This window comes from Coturnix japonica, chromosome 1, assembly GCF_054131305.1.
Source record: "Coturnix japonica strain WE chromosome 1, WE-NBRP24, whole genome shotgun sequence".
Lineage (NCBI taxonomy): Eukaryota > Metazoa > Chordata > Aves > Galliformes > Phasianidae > Coturnix > Coturnix japonica.
The window spans coordinates 47,093,829-47,115,300 of NC_140663.1; the positions used below are offsets into that span (position 1 = coordinate 47,093,829).

Here is a 21,472-nt window from a genome sequence, read left to right on the forward strand (position 1 = left end):
TCCGAAAACCACCTGTGACGTCCCCCCAATGTCTGCGCCAGCGGTGCTGTTCCAAACCAAAGGCCACTCTTCCCTCCTTCCATGTTCATTGAGAACCTGTGAAGAAGTCATTTGCCAAGTATGATTCAAGCAGAATTTCCTCCCACCTCAGGGCAGGTATAAAGCTCTCCTGTTTTGCAATATGCAAAACACTCATCAGATAGGCTGCCATTCTCTTTTTTTCTTTTCTCATTTTCCCCTTTTCTTTCTTTTTCTTTCTTTCTCTCTCTTTCTTTCTTTCTTTCTTTCTTTCTTTCTTTCTTTCTTTCTTTCTTTCTTTCTTTCTTTCTTTCTTTCTTTCTTTCTCTCTTTCTCTCTTTCTCTCTTTCTTTCTTTCTTTCTTTCTTTCTTTCTTTCTTTCTTTCTTTCTTTCTTTCTTTCTTTCTTTCTTTCTTTCTTTCTTTCTTTCTTTCTTTCTTTCTTTCTTTCTTTCTTTCTTTCTTTCTTTCATTGATCTTACAGCCCCACATGTTGTTGGCTGTGCTGCTTTGTGATCCCTGCCCTTCACAGCAGAGGAGCTGGGTTGATCCTGTCCTTCCTTGAGTACTGTGTACAGTGAGGCACTGGATGGAGTCCAGAGAAGGGCAATGAAGCTGGTGAGGGGTCCAGAGCACAAATCTTACGGGCAGCGACTGAGGGAGCTGGGATTGTTCAGACTGGAGGAGACTCAGGAGTGACCGAATTGCTCTCTCCAACTCCCTGGAAGGAGGTAGTGAAGATGTGGAGGCATTGTCGGCTTCTCCTGGGTAACAGCGAGAGGAATCGGCCTCAAGTTCCACCGGGGAAGGTTCAGATTGGATAGTAGGAAAAATTTCTTCTCTGAAAGAGTGGTCAGGTACTGGAACAGACTGCCCGGGGAGGTGGTGGAGACACTGTCCTTGGAGGTAGGGTAGTTGTAGTACTTAGGGACGTGGTTAGTGGGCGGTATTGGTGGTAGGCAGGTGGATGGACTACATAACCTTAGAGGTCTTTTCCAACCTTAATGCTTTTATGACTCCTGTTGCTCTCTCCCCGCAGCGCGGGGCCCTGGCGCTGTATCCCGACCTCTCTCTCCGCAGCCCCATTTGCCCGGCCGGCCCCTCAGACCAACATCCCAACACGGAGCTGAACAAACGTACCCGCGATCGTTCCACGACGGCGCGACACCGCTCCGCTCCTCCCGGAGGCGGCCCCGGGCTGCGGGCGGAGCGGGGGCGGTGCTGCTCGGGCCAGTGGCTGGGGGACCGGGCTCGGGTCCGAGTGCGGTCCCGGCCCCGGCCTGGCTCCGAGCCGCTCCCAGAGGGCGCGGAGGTGAGCGGGGAGCGGGGAGATCGCGGGGGGACGGGAAGTGGGGCTGCCCCCGGGGTCGGCGGCCCCGATCCACCCGGCGCGACGGGGGGAATATGGAAAATGTTCGGAGTTTTTTTTCCGCAGCGGATTTTTCTATGGGTGCGGCGCGTCCCTCTTCGTCGCAGCTACCCGAGGGCTGGAGCCGCTCTGCTCGGAGCTCGCGGGCTGGCCGCTCGTTGTACTGCGGAGAGCCCGAGCGAAGACGTCTGCTTCCCCAAGCTGCGCTGAGCCTTGTGCAGGGTGTTCCCTGCCATCCGTCCGTGCTTCAAGCGGGCATCGCTTTCCGAAGGGGCTGCGCGCACGGTGCCCTTATGTCGTGAGGGATGAAAAGCGCCGTGCAACCCGAGAAGGACGAACCGACAGCTGGGTCCGCTGCAGGGCAGCGGCGCGGTGGGAAGATGAGGAGCAAAGGAAGGCTCGGGAGGGGTACGGCTGGCCCGAACCCAAGGGGAGAAGCGGCAGAGCTGGTGACGGGGGAGCTCAGACGGCCTTCGTGGACTGACAGAGCTGACCTGGAAAGCGCAGGGGTTTGAGCTTAAAGCTTAAAGCTTGAGGGAGGGCTGGAGAAGAGGAACGGAGCCTCACGAGAGAGCGGTGGGGATGTTTGCTGTGGCAGTAGGGGGAGAGAGAGCCCCGGCGAAGCAGTTGTGAAGAAATGAGTAACTCCTGTACCTAGTGACCTAAAAGCAGGGAAGTTGCTGAAAGATGGTGAGTCCCACACGTTGGCTAAGAGTGATCTAAACCAACGCTTTGTTTCCCAATGCATGAGGGGCTGCTCAGCACAGGCCAGATGTTTCCGCCTCCTGCCTGCATCCCACCCCAGCTTCTGCCGAACTCTGCAAGCTTTGCACTATGGCTATTTTTGTTATCATGAAAGCCAGAAGTGCAAATCTTAGAAGCTTTATTTCCCCATTTTTATGGCTCTTGCATAAGTTCCAGCTTTGTCTCAAGTCACTGGTTCTGTGGGGAGAACCAGTGACTGGGAAGTCATTGTGAACTCTCTTCTGTTCTCATGCTCATCATCTGGAAACGTAAAAGCAGTACTTAAGTGTCAGCTGTCAGGTGAATAGCAATCTGCCTGCTCTGAGTTGATTTCAGGTGTGCAGCTCATGGCTGTTACCCACATTTCCCTTCTCACTGGATTCCCACTGGCTCTCAAGGCACTGGCAGCTTCTAGCAAACAGTGTCTCCAAAGAAACCAGCAGTCTCATGGGGCCAAGTTGAGCAGCTGGGGACTGTGAAGCCTTGGGATGCAGTTTGGTGATGCCACTGAGCTAAATGAGGTGTCACCATAAAAGTGCAGCCACCTGACTGCTGCTTCTTGCAGCATCTCCTTTTGTGCCACTGCTTGTGCCTGCCTCACTCTGCAGTGGAGCAAAAACAGTTCTGGAAGTCAAACAAGCAGGAAAATAAAGTCCTTCATCAGAATTCACTTTCCTGTGCTCAAGCTTTCAGGGCTGGGCATGGCAGGGGCAGAGGAGCGTGAAAGAAACGCCTGAGGAGGGAGGGAATGGGTTCAGTTGCAATTAGCTCAGTTAGCTGCCTGTTTGCTTTTCTTTTGATATCAACCCATACTTTGGCAAGAAGTACTTATGTGTAATTCTTTATCCATATAGTTTTTTTTATTTGGTCATAACCACAAAGATAAGGCACTGCCTGCCAGTTGCAACTAGCACATAAAACCACACTAATGTACCTGTTCCATGTGGGGATGAGACTGCATCAGTAGCGTACAGCATGGAGTAATCCTGCCATTTACACTGTTGGAGTTTACATCATGTTATAGCATGTGCTGTCAGGAGAGATTGGGAACACTCTTCCAGCTCCTTCTGTCCTTGTATACTATCATTAAGCTCCTCAGGTTCATGCAATTCCCACATGTGAAAGTCTTCTGCTTGCTGTGTCTCCTGGCTTTCCTTTTCTCTGCACCTATCTGGGGTTGTCTGTGTCAGGCAGTGTTGTCCAAACATACTAAATCCCTTACTTTGTTGGTCTCAATTTCCAGAACAGATCCACAGATCTTATTTTGAGTGGTGGCTTCACTTGGAAACAGGTGTAATGTCAGCGACCGTCACGAAACAAAAGTGATGGACAGAGCCTCACCTCAGAGCCAATCTGTATCAGGGCTGGGGTGTGTTGAAAGGTTCTGGAGCTGATGTCATAATGTCACAAGTCCATTGATGTCCCAACAAAGCTTCATCTGCTTAGGGAGTAAAAAGGACCAGGAGAAACAGAGAAGCAATTTCAGCACATCCATGCTAGATAAAAGCCAGGCCTGTTTTCTGTTGCTGAGACTGCATGTAAGGAACCACCATTCAGGCAACTGATAGGGGCTGTCCTTAGGAGTTCAGCCTACCTGCATAAAGACACGAACCACCAATGCCCTTGGCCTGCAGCCAGTTCTGGCTTGTTAGGAGTGAGACTATGCTACGCTTGCTTTGTCTCTCTTGTCACTTGGTGCCTGAGGTAGAGGAGACTCATGGCCTTTTGGGACCAATGCTGGAGCTTCTGGGGTGGTTTGGAAGGTAAAGTATACATGAACCATACTGATTTATAAAGGAGGGAAACGCACAGTGATCTGATACAAGATACAATACAGAAAAGAATAAATCCTACAATTAAAAGCTACTGTCAGTAAGGCACACCATCCGAACACACTGAGGTCTGGCCCAGTTGATGGATAGACCCTTGAGCAAGGGTTGTCCTTGCACAGCTTGGTGACGATTACAGATGTGCTGCTGAATAGTATTAATGCCATATTCAGCCTCTCAAAAAGCAACAAGTCACTTGAATGCAGAAACTCCTTCTTGTGAAGCTAAAAGATGGCCTAAGGCCCAGTGATATCAAATTGCAAATTGTGAAAGTGAGCTCCATCTGTGGGCTTGTTAAAGCATTCATGGTTGTATTTTGGGTAGCTTTGAGTACAGCAGAGGTGTTATCAGTAGCTCATTTCAGTTCAGCAGCACCCAAGTTTAGAAACAGTAAATGCACACAGCCTTACGAAATGCAGTTGATCTTGTTGTTAAGGGGTTGGATATTCTGTGCTTATGATATACTGAGTATCAGGTGTTTGGTAAAATAAGTGACAGATATTTAGATTGAAATGCACAGGGCTTGGGGTGTATTATGGTACTGTGCCATCAAAAGGGACCCAGACAAGCTTGAAAAGCAGGCTTGTGTGAATTTAATGAGATTCAACAAGGCCAAGTACAGTGTTTTGCACTTGGATTAGGGCAACCCCAGATATGTGTGCACACTGGAAGTATTCCCTGAGAGTTGCCCTGTGGAAAAGGACTTGGAGGTTCTGGTGGATGAACAGCTGGACATGAGCCAACAGTTGCAGTCCAGAAGGCCATCTGTATTCTGGGTTGCATCAAAAATGGCCAACAGAGCAAGGGAGGTGATCATACCCCTCTGCTCTGCCTTCATGAGTCATCACCTGGAGTATTATGTCCAAGTCTGGGGCCCTCGGGACAAGAAAGATGTGGAGCCATTGGAGTAGGTCCAAAGGAGGGCCACAAAGATGCTCAGAGGGCTGGAGCACCCCTTATACAGTGGAAGACTGAGGGAGCTGAGTTTGTTAATCCTGGGAAAGAGAAAGCTTCAGTGAGACATCGTTGTGGCCTTCCAGTACCTAAAGGGAGCTTATAATCAGGAAAGAGAGTTTATTAACAGGAGAGAGACAGACTTTTTACACGGTCTGATAGTGATATGTCTAGGGAGAATGGTTTTAAACTAAAAAAAAAGGGAGATTTAGATTGTATATTAGAAGGAAATTCTTTACTCAGGAAGGTAAAGCAGTGGCACAGGCTGCTGAAAGAAGCTGTGGTGCTTCATCCCTGGAGGTGTTCAAAGCCAGGCTAGATAGGGCCCTGGGCAGACTGAGATGGTGGGCAATAACCCTGCCCATGGCAGAGGGTTGGAACTGGGTGGGCTTTAAGGCCTCTTTTAATCCAAACTGTTCTATGATTATGATTCTGTAGTTCTTTGATTAAGTAGCAGCCCACTACGGTGGTATACTTTTATACATACCAATGCCAAAAAGCCACAACTATCCAGCTGTTGAAACAGTATCTGGAGTTATTTTGATGTCTGCAGAATGAGCACTGTGGACCAGGAGAACAGTTAAGTTTCATTAAACATGTTTGGCTCAACCAGATTTCGCAGAAGAGGTTTCCATTTGTACAGCCAGACACATTGTCTGGGCAGTGTACTCCAGCTATTGTTATTACTCCGCTGACTATTACTCGGCAGTCTATGCCATGTAGAATTAGGGCCAGTGAAATTGCAGCATCTTTGACAATTTGTGTTATTAACACTGCATGTAAGATTCTGGAATTTCAAGCACATTTGTAATTGCTGAGCCATTATCACAGGCCAAGATCAGCATCAAGACAAGCTCGCGTGCTGTTACATTTACAGAGAAACTCTGCTTGGGTGTCATTGTAAAAAACAATCAACTGCTTGTTTTTCCATCCTGCTCTTCATTTGTGGCATTGTAAAGCTCTAAGGGGCCTTGCCATGGGAACATGCTTCAAGAGTTTTTGATCATTCGGATTAGTCAGTGTTGGGAAGTTTGCCAAACTAGGTTGTTTCCAAAATGCATTGTGGGTTGGTTCTGCTAACAATCAGAAGTTAGTATCCAGTGTTAGAGGGTGCCAGATCAGCAATCTGATTCATCACCTACCTGAGATATGTTGTTCACAAGCTCAACATCATGACTGCTGATCCATCCCCGGGGATGAGAGAGCAGGCACAACTGTAACTGCTGAGCGTGATCCAGTCATGGTGCATATAAAAGAACAATTTTAAGAAGGAAGAAAAGTTTCTCACCGTTTTTCATTTCATGTTAAACTGTCAGTTCATCAGTATGGTGAATGGGATGGGGCCTTGCCATTGAAGCATGTCATGTTCATTTCCCTACCCTTTCTCAACAGACCTCAAATCAAGAGACATAGCAGGAATAAGCCATGCACTAGCTTATTCACCTGGAGCCTCAGCTCAGTGTAATAAGGTTATAGGAGCTGCTAGTAATAATGCTTCCTGAAATTCATCTGAAGCTTGTCGAGTGATGAGACATTCCCAGCCACAGTCTCAGTGGTGGGTCCCTTCTGCCTGTTCATAGAGTTTGGGTACCTTCCCTTTGAGGGTGGGAATTCCAGGACCTAAATCTAAATCTTCTGCCTCTAATGCAAACACAGATACTCTTGCTGCTTCATCATGCCAGAGGAGGCATGGCCATTTAACGATTGACTCCCTAGGCTGTTTTTTGTATGCGGCATCCACATTAAAATCTCAGACTACAGTAGGATCCCATCTCTGTGGATTATTCCCCTGTGGGTAAACAGCAGTGAGTTCTTGTTTGATTAAGAGGTTACAGAATCTGTTCCTTTGCCATCAGATTCACCTGGACTGTCCCAGATATTTCCACCACAGGCACTGTGACAGGCCTTTTGTTATACTTAATTTTAATTCTTCCCTTTAAGTTCAGTTTTCAACTTTCTATTTTCTTATTCTAAACCTTCAACTTGCTCACTCAGTTTTCCTTGAAGCTTTTGTGTCATGGCTTGTTGACCATTGGGCAACCCTAACATTTCCTTCCCAGTGGCTAGTCAAGATCGGGGTACTATTCCTGAAGGTTGTCCAGTTTTGAAGTCCTTTTGCTCCAAGTATGAGTCTCCCTGTGAAACATTAAGGCTAAACTCATTGATTCTCCACACACTGCATTTTCCAGACATCTTGCTTTCCCTGCATCTGTTGCTATCACAGACATGTCCCAGGGTAGAGCATCTTGTGCATTAAGGACATTCTAGGCAGCCTTTACACTCAGAGAAGCCTTCAAAAGTATCCCAGGAAGGGAGGAAGGTTATATGCTCATCTACACATTTGCATTATACAGTGTCATACTGAATTTAATGAAAAGAAGGTGTTTCCACCAGAACCTGTGCTGGAGTTTTGAAGAACTATCCTGTTTCCCAGGAATATCTGTCTGACTTCATCCCGATCCCAGGTCCCAGTTTATAGCATCATCACATCCATCCAAACCAGTTGTCCTCTGAATATTTGGAGTATTTTATGGATATTTGTCCAAACTGATCTGCAGTACAGTTGGTAGAGGTTATGGTGACCCAAGGCAGTGGAGGAGCACGTCCATTGGCAGAAGTTGCACCATGAAATTTTTAGTAATAGTGTGTGGAGAGGCTGTGTTTTCCTGCTTAGGCTTGGACAGCTCTGTAGTAACAGAAAGTTCTGCCTCAGAGTCATCCTTCACTCTGCCAAATGTCAGTGTGTATTTTCCTCCAGGGATTTCACAGAGATTGGGTGTGTGTGTTTGTGCTTGAGCAGTCGTAAAAGCAGAGTAATGAAGTTGGTTCTTGATTCTTGAAATAACAGGCTCTTGTCTTGACTGTGAGACTCAAGAGCAGCTGCTCGTGCTTAAGCATCCTTAGCTTGATGTAAAGTGGCTTGTGAGCTGGCTTTTAATGCCTGTACTCTAGTTTCTACTCTTTACAGTTCTAAGCAAAATGCTTCCAGCATCTGGTACCAATGTGTGGAGACCAATGAAGAATTAGTTCCTTTTCCTCTGTTCTTTCACGTTTGTGACTTTCTACCACCTCTGAAATTCTTGCAGGATCTCCCATTTAAAACAATTTTTAGCTACCCAACTCCAATCCCACCTGTAAGTTTTTCCATCTCTTTTAGCCATTTTCACCATTTCTGTACAGCCTCCTTCTAAGCATCCATCTAAGCACTTGTGGATTTCACAGAACCCCACTTCTGTCATGAATTACTTTCACAGTGCAGATGGGGAAAGAAGTAATGGACAGGGCCTCACCTAGATCAGGAATGTGGTGCATTTGCATGTTGCAGGAGTCTACATGGTCACATCATGAGTTAACCTGATGGACACATATATTACCGGGGGAAGCATTAATAAGCAAAATGCTTAGAGTTAGATATGGTTTGTGGACACAGTCAAGGCTTTTCAAACATGTTAACTGCAGCACCTAAATGGACTTTTGAAAGATTACCCCACTTCTCTCTGAGGCTGAGATTGCGTGAGTAGCTTCATGGATCTGATTTGTGTTTGCTATTGTGGCGTGGGGGCAGGACCAAAAAGCACAGCTCCAAACTAAGTCCTTCCTCAACATTTCTGCTGCAGACTGTCCCATCCCAAGTATTCCTAAAGACCAATCTTGACCATAATTCTCCCCAGCACATCGTAACAAGTCACTGTATCACTTCGTATGTACTGGGTTTGTAAATGTACTGAACTTTAACTATCAAAGCAGAAGGAACAGAGCAGTGTTGTGCATGGTCTTTGGGCTGAAAATTGTCACATGCCTTGCTCTGACAGTGTGCACAGTCTGTAGGTCTGCCTTTTTCCTAACTTCCTTGTGATGAAAGCTTTGACAGCTTTGATTTTCCACTGTGCTTGAAAGAAAGGAAATGCATTTCTGTAGCTCTGAAACACATCAACCAAAAGCTGATTTATGCAAACTTTCAGCAGTTTCTTTTGGTTATACATAAGGGTGCTTTACCAACTCATGTTTGTGATGCAAATAACACACACTAGTTATTCTAAATTCTCTGAGCTCTAAGTTTATGTTTAATTTACTTAATTTCAGTGTAACAAAGGTTACTCAAAAGTTTACTTTGTCAGTTTTCCTTTGGTTGATGTTTTGGGACTTTTTTTTTTTTGTATATTCTTTGTGTTTCTAATGGCTTTTAGAGGAAAGGTACAGGTGCCACCCCTAAAGCACTTGTCACTGCTTTCCAGGAAAAACCAAGGCAACAGCTAAAGCATGTAAACAGAGAGGAATTGATTATGGATAAGACATCCTCCATTAAGCAGCAGCAAAACGCTCCAGATCTTTTACGACGTTTCTTTGGGAAAACATTCTGGGCTCAGAATTAGGCAGTGTATGAAACAGAACACATGAAAGCAGCACTTTGCCTGACCCACAAAGACATGCTCTGGGCTTCTCTTCTGCCACATGCAGTGAAGTGCAGCCCCGTGTGCCTCATGGCAGGTCCTGACTGCTGTTCTCTGTGCCTTGTTCAGCACACAGCACACTGCTCCAGCCATGCTTGGCTGGTTGTCACTTGAAGCAAAGGGAGTTTTAGGATGGGTGCTTGTGCTTGCCCTGGTGCTTTGCTGCTGTTGTTGGAACAGCTGTTGTCTATAGCTGCTGCTATTATTTACTGCCAGAGATCCTTCTCTTCCCTTTGGCTGCTTAAAGAGAAAACAAAACTGGGACATTGCAATTTCACCACTGCTTATAAGGGAGGGGTGCTGGGGGAGCAATAGCTCTCTTGATTACCTTTTCCCAACATCTATTCTTCAGTCAGTCAGTTCTCTGGAAGCTAAACTATCAGAGGAGTTCAAATTTGCTTTGTAGGCTGAATTTTCTGCCTTAAACATTTGAACAAATTCCCCTTTTTGTGGAAATTTGAACTTAGATTGGTTTAACTAGCAAGCCCTTTGCACTACAAGTAGGTAAATTAAATGTGAACTTACGGTCTCTTTACTTTATTTGTTTAAAGACTTTCCATTGTAGAGGGAACATTGGGAAGCAGATGTTGCCACAAAAGGAAACAAATACATGAGCCTCTTGAGGGGCAGTGACCTTCACTGCCAATAATATGACTTGTTTTGTTTGCACCAGTGGTGCAAAACTGCTCAACAGGTGGTAAGCCAAAATCCAAATGCAAATTTCCCTTGCAGGGGAAAAGAAAAACAGCAGTGAGGAACTTAACAGGCAGGCTCTGAGGAACGGGAGTTGCAGGGGTGGGCTGAGTGGGAAGTGGCCATGAACATGACAACAACCCATTGCACATCAAAACTGCAACCCTTCAGCTCCTCGTGGAACCTCTGCCCATGTGTGTTTAAGAAACAGAGATAGCTGCTATGGACAAAAGTCGCAGGGGGGAGGCATGAGATGACACGTGGGGAATCACAGGATGGGGATCAAAGAGGTGACAAGGGGCAGGAGGCACACAAAGGCCTGCATGAGGACAAGCAAAAGGAGGCATGAGCAAAGATAGGAGGAGGCAGAGGAGATGTGAAAGGAAAAACTGTAGGGCGTGCAAAAGGAGGTGTGAAGATATGCACAAAGAGATGTCTCCAGAGTGAAGGGAGGACAAGAAGGAGAGGGTGTGGAGGAGGACAGTGTTGGATACATGGGTGGAGGTGCTGGAGAATGTACCCTTGAGGGATTGTGGCATGTGGGCAATCCAAGCACGGCACACTTGAAGATCTGTGGCTCATGAAGGAAACACATGGGGTCAGGGATACGCCTGTGGGCCTATGGCTGCTGGGTGATCCATTCCAGGATGCACATGTCCCTGTGTCCTGCAGAGAGCCAGTGCAAGGGTGGGTATGTTTTGAGGGACTGCAGGCTATGGAAGGCTGAGCAGAGGAGCTGTAAGAAGCAAGGAGCAGTGTTGGGAAGGAATAAGATGCAAAGAGTGGCAAAAATAAGCTGTCGTGCACTGACCAACGGAACTGGAACAGACTAAGTGTAAGCGGCAGGGAAAAGAAGGGAAGCTGGCACTGGGCAGGAGGAAAGAAAGAGGTGCGGGGCTGAAGAGGAGCCTGGGAAAAGAGAAGGAAGGTGCTTCTCAAGCTGTTTGTTTGTTTCACTTCTTCCCCTCAGTAGCTGAATTGGTAATTAAAAGAAAAGTTGGTTGGTAGTAAATAAAAAAAATAAATAAATAAGGTAGCTGGTAATAAATCAAATGCATTTGAATTCCTCAAGTCAAGACTGTCCTGCCTGCAACGGTACGCTCACTGTGCTGGGATGCAAACTGTTTACTGATCACATGGCAAACCATACAAAGCCCATGTAAGTGTTACTTGGGAAGCATTTCCCCTTCCACACATGAGACTGGCATTGCTGTGTTGGCACTTGGGCGTTTTCCTTGTTACAGCACTCTAGAGAAGGGCCAACGCTGGCCAGCTGCAAGTGTTCCTGAGCAATCACATTGGAAGAAGTGGTGGAGGCAAAAGCCACAGAGTAGAAAGGTCTCCTGTGCTCGTGTGCTCTTCTTTCTTCTGAACTGGAGTGGGGCCATAGAGAGAAGAGGAAGAGGACAGTGTTGGAGCAGGTGATGCGGTCTTGCCATTTCTTGCAGCTACATGGGAAGAAAGTGTGCACTGTCTTCTTGGAGTCTCAAGAAAAGGGGACAGGGAAGGGCTGCTTCCTGTGACATGGCAGCTCCTACGCCTGACAAGAGCCCAGTGCTGCCAGTCAGACAATGTGTGCAAGCACTGAGGGACTTGAGACACGCTGCAAAATCACAGGGTGTTGAACTCTCCTTTAAATGGAGGAAAAACTGAACCTGAGATGAATCTCAGCTGAGATTTTTCTTTTCTTTTCTTTTCTTTTCTTTTCTTTTCTTTTCTTTTCTTTTCTTTTCTTTTCTTTTCTTTTCTTTTCTTTTCTTTTCTTTTCTTTTCTTTTCTTTTCTTTTCTTTTCTTTTCTTTCTTTCTTTTTTTTTTTTTTTTTTTTTTTTTTTTTTTTTTTTTAACTGGAGTATGAATAATCTGAAATGGAAGGTCCTGTTCTGTTGTTAAGCTGAGCTGTAGCTGTCTGTAGCAGGCATAACTGAGTTCTCTGTTACATTCTGCACTTTTTAGCTTGTGTCATAAATCTCTTGGTTTTGCTGATGGACTGTATTGATTTTGTTTCTTCTGAATTATGCAAAATCTTACAACAAAGGAAGAATCAGGGGTTAAAACAGAGTAGACACTAAAATGCTTCGTGTTTTGCAGACAATTTCTCCCCCCTTTTTTTTTCCTTAGAGAAAGTGAAACCATACTGGTTTTCTTATACTAAAAGCCTGGCATTACTTGGACTACACAGACTTTGAGGAAGCTGTTGTTAGGTTGCTCACACTTCCTTTCAACTGCCTGTGCACCCCAGGAGCCTGGCGTGCCTTACTTCAGACTGCTAAAACAGCTGTACTTTCTGGGAGATAAATTCAGCTTTGCTCTCCCATCTGCTGCAACATGTCTCTTTATGGTTAAACCCATGCTTTGGACTTCAGAGAACTAAACTTGGTTGCTGGCCAGGACAGACAAAGTAGGCTTGTAAAAGCAGAAGTAGCACTGTAGGTCTCAGCTTGAATACCTGTGTGTTGTGGGGGAGGAGGGAAGAAAGGCATATAGGAGGGTATATTCAAATACAGGATGCAGAATGGTTATTGAGGAATAAATGGAAGGGAAACGAGTGTACCATTACTCTAAAAGCTGAGACCTTTTGCCAGAAGTAGATGACAGCATTGGGGTTTTAGGTGAGTTTTCAGTTTTGCGGAAGGATGTCAGGTGGTTCTACTTTGGAGAAAAGAAACACCACAAAAAGCCCCGTTTCACTCAGTGCCAGGTGCCACAGCCCAAGGATAATTAGTACGATGGCAGACTGGAGGACAAAAGAGAATCCACATTCTTAGTATCTAGCATTATTCCTGTTCACATCTGATTTGAAAATAATGGACTGATGAAGAAAAAATGGAATGAAGACTGTATTTCCTGACAAGTGGCAAGCATGTAGGCAAGCACAGCATCTATCCAGGGAACTGAGGGTCAGTCTTGGTTTGTAATAAACAGAAGAGAGTCTTCCATGCTGGAGATCTCCAAAGGTCACCTGGATGTTGGCCTGGGCTCCCTGTTCTGGGTGGCTCTGCTGGAGCAGAGATTAGGACTTGAAGACTCCCAGAAGATCCTTTTCCACCTCAGCTATTCTGTGACTCTAATATGGTGATGTAATATTCTGCACTTCTGTGCTCCTTCACTTTTCAGAGCTTGTGCACATGGGCCTCTGATGGGCTGATGGTCCCTGTGATGACTCTGGAAGAGCCCAGAGGGTTGTTTCTTGGGCTCCCTCTTCTGCCACCAACCCCTTGAGCTCCTTTGTGGGTGTGCAAGTGTGTTTTACCACACATCCTAACAATCTGTATGGGGACTGTGGTTTCCAATGGGGACTTATGGGCACTGGTTTGGAATGGAGAAGCCAGGACACTTCTTTAGAAACACCCTTAAGGCATAATTTAGCATGCTGGCATACAGGAGAGTTCATATGCAGCTTTGCCATGATGATGTACTATGGCTCATGATCTGCTGACTTGCTTGTCTCTTTTTCTGCTTTCTTCCCCTTCAGATCACAACATTTCTTCTGGAACAGCAAGCTCTGATGGGAACAAGAATGCTCAGGATGCCAAACTGCCTGCTAAAGTTGACCCGCGTGGTGCTGGGCCACAAGCTCAGGACTCTCTTCATCCTTGCCTTTAAGTTCATGTCCTTTGTCTCCATCGTGTTGTACTGGAGGATCACGGGGGACTCTAAGGGCAGGGACCAAGTCTACTTGCCTGTTCAGATCCGCTGTGCTCACTCTGTTCCGTCTCCTCCCTTCGCTGTTGCTGATGGACCTCCTCCTCCCCCAGGAGATGTGTTTTTTGTGGAGACCTCTGAACGAACCAACCCAAATTACCTGTTCTTGTGCTCTGTGGAATCAGCTGCCCGGACACACCCGGGGACGAGGGTTGTGGTGCTCATGAAAGGTCTGGCAAACAGAAATGCCTCTTTACCCAACCACTGGGGCTTCTCACTGCTGAGCTGCTTCCCCAATGTGGAAATCCGTCCCTTGGATTTGCTGGAGCTATTCTCTGGGACACCTCTAGCAAAGTGGTACTTGCAGGCTCAGCAGCGCTGGGAACCGTATTTCCTACCCATCCTGTCTGATGCCTGCAGAATTGCCATCATGTGGAAATTTGGTGGCATCTACCTGGACACAGACTTCATTGTGCTTAAGAACTTAAAGAACCTCACCAACGTGCTTGGTACCCAGTCCAAGTATGTACTGAATGGAGCCTTTCTGTCCTTTACACCCAAACACAAGTTCATAGAACTTTGTATGCAGGACTTTGTGGAGAATTACAACAGCTGGATCTGGGGGCATCAAGGCCCACAGCTCCTAACACGTGTCTTTAAGAAGTGGTGTTCCATCAGGAGTCTTCGGAGCAGTAAGAGCTGCAAAGGGGTGAGTGCTCTGCCCCGAGAGGCTTTTTATCCCATTCGATGGCAGGACTGGAAGAAATACTTTGAAGTGGTCAGCTCCAGTGAGCTGAATGAACTCCTGAAGAACACCTATGCTGTGCATGTATGGAACAAGAAGAGCCAAGGGACAAGGCTAGAGATCACATCGCAGGCTTTGCTGGCTCAGCTGCATTCTCATTTCTGCCCTGCCACATATGATGTCTTGAAGACGGACTTTAAATGGCAGTGACTCCAAGGATCAGCTAACAGATATTGCCTGGGAGCTCCCAACCATTCAGCTGTTCCATCTCAGAAAAACTTTGTTTGAAGTGAAGGTGGTGGGAGTTGAGGATAAAAGCCATTTGAAGGGTTTCAGTGGAGCCTGTATTTTCAGCCCATCTGTGTAGCTTCTTGTCTTGACTTTAACAGTATTTTGGTTCTCTGCAGGACCTTCCTTTTGCTCTCCTCAGTCAGGTGGAGGAATCTCAGGTTGAGGAGCAAGTGCTGGGCCACTTGTGGCTGCCTCCATAAATCTCCTGGAAGAATAAGACGTCTTTCTGTAGCTGCAAATCTGGAAGGGGCCTTGTAGAAACATGTATCTTATCCTCGGTCACTGACTCAAAGCAACAAAATGATGGGAGATCAAAGAACAGGAACTGAAGGTTGTGCTTGAAGAGGTGTCTTGAGAAAAAAATGTGTAGGAAGACAGAGACAAAAGGTGAAATGGCTAAAGTGATGCCTTTTTCTTTCCATTCCTTTCTCTTCTGAAGACTTTGACGGAAGAGACTTTCTCATGTCTGGTCCGAGGAGAGAACAGGACACTGGAGTCTCTGTTCAGTGTTGTAGGTTTTGCTTGGAAATTTGGTATGAATCAGAACATGAGGATCTGAGTCTAGGTTCATCATTTAGAAGGACTTCTTGCACAGCAGTGATTTGTGTTATAGTAATAGCAAATTAACATCCTGTAATGAGCAGGAGAGCTCTCCCAAATCATACCTTAAATTGCACATGACATAGGAAGAGCTGAACTGTCTTTTACGCTGGGCTTGTAAGTGTGACCAAATTTCCACAATGATATCTATGATCATTCGGTGCTTAAACTGGTCCTAAAGGGAAAGAAGTGATATTTCCAAGTATTCCCAAAGTTACAGAGAGTTTAGTGGAAACCTTTACTGTCTAAATTCAAGTCCAGGAACTAAGCCATTTACGATGGACTTCTTCAGGTAGCCTGAAGCCTTCTGCAGTTCACTATTCATTGTGCAGAAGTATAAATCTCTCCTGGGAGGTCAGGAGAAGTGCAGTAAAAAGGCGTACTCTTCTCCTCTGAGCATTTCACTGAATTACGACTGAGAAAGTTAATGTATCACTTGTACGGTGCTGTTGTACCTTTGATGTTTTCCACCATAGCGGCAAATGTGTTGGACACATGATGGCAAAAAAAGTGTCCTTTGCTTTGATAGCTAAAAGGATGTATTGGTTCTCTTATGGTTCATTATATAAAAAATATCGGAGAAGGAGCAGCAAGAAGCAAAAGTAAGGTAGAAACCATAAGCTTCCTTATCTCTGTTTTTTACCACAACTGAAAGGGGTTTTCTGAGGCTCATGAGCTGGCACTACAGTGGGATTGGCAGAGGTGAACAAAGTATTGTCCGCTGCAGTTTTCTGAGGCCTCTTCTGTTTCCCGTGTCAAACAGAAGCAAGGTGAGGTTTGTTCAACTTAACCAAAAAACCGTGTGTGCAAAGACAACATTTCTCGGGTTGTCTTGGGTTTCTTTCTCTTTTCTTGGAGGTTAAAAGCAAGAAAGCCAAATTGGCCTTGGAGATGGCCATCTTCCTTGAGATAGGCCCACACAAAATGACCACTTTAGGGCCATTAAACAGCATCTTATCTCTCTTTCTTAGCTCCCAGACTGGTCCATCTCTTAAACAAAGGGATTTCACGAACCTTGGTTCCTGTGTGTCTCAGACAAAGGTAGTCCTGGAACCTTGGCCAGGACTTGCCTGAACCTGTCCATTTCAGCAAACTTTGAGACAGTAATGTAAAAAGCATGGCCTCTTACAGTCATTAAATTGGGGGGGTCTGTAAATGGGGAGTCAATGGCCATAAAGGACCTGGAGGAGGCAGGTTGGGGAGGGTGGTCCTTAAATAAGGGGGGGTCCTTAAATGGGGGGGTGGTCCATAAAATGGTGGGTAGTCCTTAAATTGAAGGGGAACCAATAATGGGGGGGGGGGGGGGGGTTAAAATGGGGGGGTCCTTTAAAAGGGAGGGGCATTTAAATGGGGTGGTTTTTAAATGGAGGGGGACATTAAAATGGAGGGGTTTTAAATGGGGGGGAGAGCTTTAAAATGGGAGGAGTCCTTTAAATTGGGGGCATCCATATAAATGGGTACAGGTCCATTAATGTGAGGAAGACCATAAAATGGGGGGGTCTTAAAAGGGGGGGGTTTAAAATGGGGGGACTTAGATGTGGTTCATTGGCCATAAATGTCCTGGAGATGCATCAGCGTCAGGAGCTGCAGGAGGCAGGTCCTTAAAAGGGAGGGGTACTTAAATGGAGTGGGTCCATAAATGGGGGGGAGGCTATAAATGGGGGGGGTGTCCTTTAAATGAGGGGGAGGCTTTAAATGTGGGGGGGGGGGGGGGGTCCTTTAAATGGGGGTTCCCTGGCCATAAAGGACTTGGAGAGGGACATAATAGGGGTGGGGTGGGGGGGGGTTCCTAAAATGGGGGTGAGTGCCTCTAAAATGGGGAGGGGTCTTAAATGGGGGTGAAAGTCCTTAAATAAGGAGGGGGGGTTAAAATGGGGGGACCGTATAGTAGTGGGGATTGTTAAAATGGGGGGGGGGTCCATAAAATGTGGGGGGTCCTTAAATTGGGGGGTCTGTAAATGGGGGTCAATGGCCATAAAGGACCTGGAGGAGGCAGGTTGGGATGGGTTGTCCTTAAATAAGAGGGGGTCCTTAAATGGGGGGGGCAGTCCATAAAATGGGAGGTAGTTCTTAAATTGAGGAGGAACCAATAATGGGTGGATTAAAATGGGGGGGTCCTTTAAAAGGGGGGGCATTAAAATGGGAGGTTTCTTAAATGGAGGGGGACATTGAAATGGGGGGGGTCTTTAAATGGGAGGAGTCCTTTAAATTGGGGGGGGATCCATATAAATAGGTTGGGGTCGATTAATGTGAGGGGGACCATAGAATGGGGGGGTGTTAGAGGGGGGGGTTACAAATTAGAGGAGTCCTTTAAAGGGGGGTTGTCCTTAAATAGGGGGGACCCTATAATGTGTGTGGGGGGTTAAAATGTGATGGTCCTTTAAATAGCGGGAAGGTCATTAATTTGTGGGGGGTCCTTAAATGGGAGCACCCTATACTGGGTGGTGGTGTTAAAATGGAAGGGTCTTTAAAAGGGGAGGATCCTTATAATGGGGGGACTTAAATGTGGTTCTTTGGCCATAAATGACCTGGAGGTGCATCAGAGTCAGGAGCTGCAGGAGGCAGGTCCTTAAAAAGGAGGGTTACTTAAATGCAATGGGTCCTTAAATGGAGGGGAGGCTTTTAACTGAGGGGGGGGGTTCTTAATATGGGAGGGAGGCTTTAAATGGGTGGGGTCCTTTAAATGAAGGTTCCATGGCCATAAAGGAATTGGAGAGGGACATAATGGGGGTGGGGTGGGGGTGGGTTCCTAAAATGGGTGTGTTGCCTAAAATGGGGGTGAGGGTCTTTAAAATGGGGAGGGGTCTTAAATGGGGGTGAGTGTCCATAAATAAGCAGGGGGGGGGATATAATGGGGGGACCCTATAATGGAGAGGATTGTTAAAATGGGCGGGGTCCATAAAATGTGGGGGGTCCTTAAATTGGGGGGGGCCTGTAAATGGGAGTCAATGTCTATAAAGGACCTGGAGGAGGCAGGTTGGGGAGGATGGTCCTTAAATAAAAGGGCGTACCTAAATGGGGGGGCGGTCCATAAAATGGGGGGTAGACCTGAAATTGAGGGGGAACCAATAATGGGTGGGGGGAGTTACAATGGGGGAATCCTTTAAAAGGGAGGGGAATTTAAATGGAGTGGTTCTTAAATGAAGGGGGACAGTAAAATGGAGGGGTCTTTAAATGGAGGGGGGCTTTAAAATAGGAGCAGTTTTTTAAATTTGGGGGCATCCATATAAATGGGTAGGGGTCCATTAATGTGGGGTGGACCATAAAATGGGGGGGTCTTAAAAGGGGGTGGTTTAAATTGGGAGGAGTCCTTTAAATGGGGGTGGTGTCCTTAAATGGTGGGGACCCTATAATATGTGTGGGGGGTTAAAATGTGATGGTCATTTAAATGGGGGGGGGGGGTCATTAATTTGTGGGTGGTCCTTAAATGGCGGAGGCCCCATATAATTGGTGGGGGCGTTAAAACTGGGGGGTCTTTAATAGCGGGGGGTCCTTAAAATGGGGGGACTTAAATGTGGTTCATTGGCCATAAGTGTCCTGGAGGTGCATCAGCGTCAGGAGCTGCAGGAGACAGGTCCTTAAAAGGGGTTTACTTAAATGGGGTGGGTCCTTAAATGGGGGGGAGGCTTTACATGGCGGGGGGGGTCCTTTAAATGGGAGGGATGCTATAAATGGGTGGGATCCTTTAGTTGGTGTTTCCATGGCCATAAAGGACTTGGAGAGGGACATAATGGGGGTGGGGTCGGGGGGATTCCTAAAATGGGGGTGTTGCCTAAAATGGGGGGGGTCCTTAATTTGGTGGTGGTACCTAAAATGAGGGTGAGGGCCTTTAAAAGAGGGAGAGGACTTAAATGGGGGTGAGTGTCCTTAAATAAGGAGGGGGGGTTAAAATGTGGGACCCTATAATGGTGGGGATTGTTAAAATGGGGGGGGTCCATAAAATGTGGGGGGTCCTTAAATTGGGGGTGGCCTGTAAATGGGGAGTCAATGGCCATAAAGGACCTGGAGGAGGCAGGTTGGGGAGGGTGGTCCTTAAATAAGGGGGGGTCCTTAAATGGGGGGGCAGTCCATAAAATTGGGGTAGTCCTTAAATTGAGGGGGAACCAATAATGGGTGGGGGGGTTAAAATAGGGGAGTCCTTTAAAAGGGGGGGGCATTTAAATGGAGTGGTTCTTAAATGGAGGGGGACATTAAAATGGGGGGGCCTTTAAATGGAGTGGGAACTTTAAAATGGGAGGAGTTTTTTAAATTTGGGGGCATCCATATAAATGGGTAGGGGTCCATTAATGTGGGGTTGACCATAAAATGGGGGGGTCTTAAAAGGGGGTGGTTTAAAATGGGAGGAGTCCTTTAAATGGGGGGGTGTGTCCTTAAATGGTGGGGACCCTATAATATGTGTGGGGGGTTAAAATGTGATGGTCCTTTAAATATGAGGGAGGCGATTAATTTGTGGGTGGTCCTTAAATGGCGGGGACCCATATAATGGGTGGGTGTGTTAAAATGGGGGAGTCTTTAAATGTTGGAGGTCCTTAAGTTGTGGGGACTTAAATGTGGTTCATTGGCCATAAATGACCTGGAGGTGCATCAGCGTCAGGAGCTGCAGGAGGCAAGTCCTTAAAAAGGGGGGGGGGGGGTACATAAATGGGGTGGGTCCATAAATGGGGGGTAGGCTTGAAATTGGGGGGGTGTCCTTTAAATGGGGGGGAGGCTTTAAATCGGGGGGGTCCTTTAACTGAGGTTTCAATTGCCATAAATGACTTGGAGAGGGACATAATGTGGGTGGGGTTGGGGGGTGTTCTTAAAATGGAAGGGTTGCATAAAATTGGGGGGAGTCCTTGTAATGTGGGTTGGTTCCTAAAATGGGGGTGATGGTCTTTAAAATGGGGAGGGGTCTTAAATGGGAGTGAGGGTCCTTAAATAACGAGGTGGGCTTAAAATGGGGGGACCCTATAATAGAGGGGATTGTTAAAATGGGGTAGTCCATAAAATGTGGGGGAGTCCTTAAATTGGGGGAGGGCTGTAAATGGGGAGTCAATGCCATAAAGGACCTGGAGGAGGCAGGTTGGGGAAGGTGGTCCTTAAATAAGGGGGGGTCCTTAAATGGGGGGCGTTCCATAAAATGGGGGGTAGTTCCTAAAATTGAGGGGGAACCAATAATGGGTGGGAGGGGGTAAAATGGGGGGGTTCTATAAAAGGGGGGACATTTAAATGGGGGGGGGGGTCTTAAATGGAGGGAGACATTAACATGGAGGGGTCTTTAAATGGGAGGGGGGGCTTAAAATGGGAGGAGTCCTTTAAACTGGGGGGGGATCCATATAAATGGGTAGGGGTCTATTAATGTGGGGGGGACTACAATTGGGCGGGTCTTAAAAGGGCGGGGTTAAAATGTGAGGGGTTAAAATGTGATGGTCCTTTAAATAAGGGGGAGGTCATTAATTTGTGGGGTTCCTTAAATGGGGGGACCCTATAATGGGTGGGGGTGTTAAAGTGAGGGGTCTTTAAATGGGGGGTCATTTAAATGGGGGGGGGGTTCTTAAATGGAGGGGGACATTAAAATGAGGGGGTCTTTAAATGGGGGGGGGCTTTAAATTGGGAGGCGTCCTTTAAATTGGGGGGTATCCATTTAAATGGGTAGAGGTCCATTAATGTTTGGGGGACCATAAAATGGGGGGGTCTTAAAAGGGGGGGTTTAAAATGGGAGGAGTCCTTTAAATGGGGGGGGTGTCCTTTAATGGGGGGGGACCCTAAAATGTATGTGGGAGTTAAACTGTGATGGTCCTTTAAATAGGGGGGGGTCATTAATTTGTGGGGGGGTCCTTAAATGGGGGGGGACCCTATAATGGGTGGGGGTGTTAAAATGGGGGGGAACTTATAATGGGGGGGTCCTTAAATGGGGGGGTGTCGATTTTGGGTCTGATTTGTGGTATATTTTCCCCCCACTCTCAGCGTTTGATAATTTCCGGCGGGTGTTTAAGGCGATGGAGGAGCTGCGCGAGCCGCTCCATGAGAACATCCAGCATCATTTCCTGCTGGCCCCACAACTAGCACGGTTACATGGGGTGCATCCTTGGGCTGGGGGGGCAGCTATGGGGCTGAGGGACAGTTATGGTGGTCTGGAGAGGGGCTGGGGGCTGTT

At 46.8% G+C, this 21,472-nt stretch overlaps 1 protein-coding gene across 3 annotated transcripts; it reads left to right on the forward strand.

Moving 5' to 3' along the window:
• Window positions 1–1,202: 1,202 nt before the first annotated feature.
• A4GALT (alpha 1,4-galactosyltransferase (P1PK blood group)) lies at window positions 1,203–16,299 on the forward strand. 3 transcript variants are annotated; one of them, XM_085539261.1, is made up of 3 exons: window positions 1,253–1,329; window positions 1,453–2,076; window positions 13,531–16,299. In XM_085539261.1, the coding sequence occupies exons 2-3, from the start codon at window positions 2,074–2,076 to the stop codon at window positions 14,653–14,655; spliced, it is 1,128 nt and encodes a 375-aa protein (XP_085395387.1). In that variant the 5' UTR covers window positions 1,253–1,329; window positions 1,453–2,073; the 3' UTR covers window positions 14,656–16,299. The 3 variants fall into 3 exon arrangements, with proteins under 3 accessions (XP_015725167.1, XP_085395387.1, XP_015725159.1); XM_015869681.3 differs by lacking the exon at window positions 1,453–2,076 and having other exon boundaries at window positions 1,203–1,329; XM_015869673.3 differs by lacking the exons at window positions 1,253–1,329; window positions 1,453–2,076 and adding an exon at window positions 3,515–3,893.
• Window positions 16,300–21,472: the final 5,173 nt, after the last annotated feature.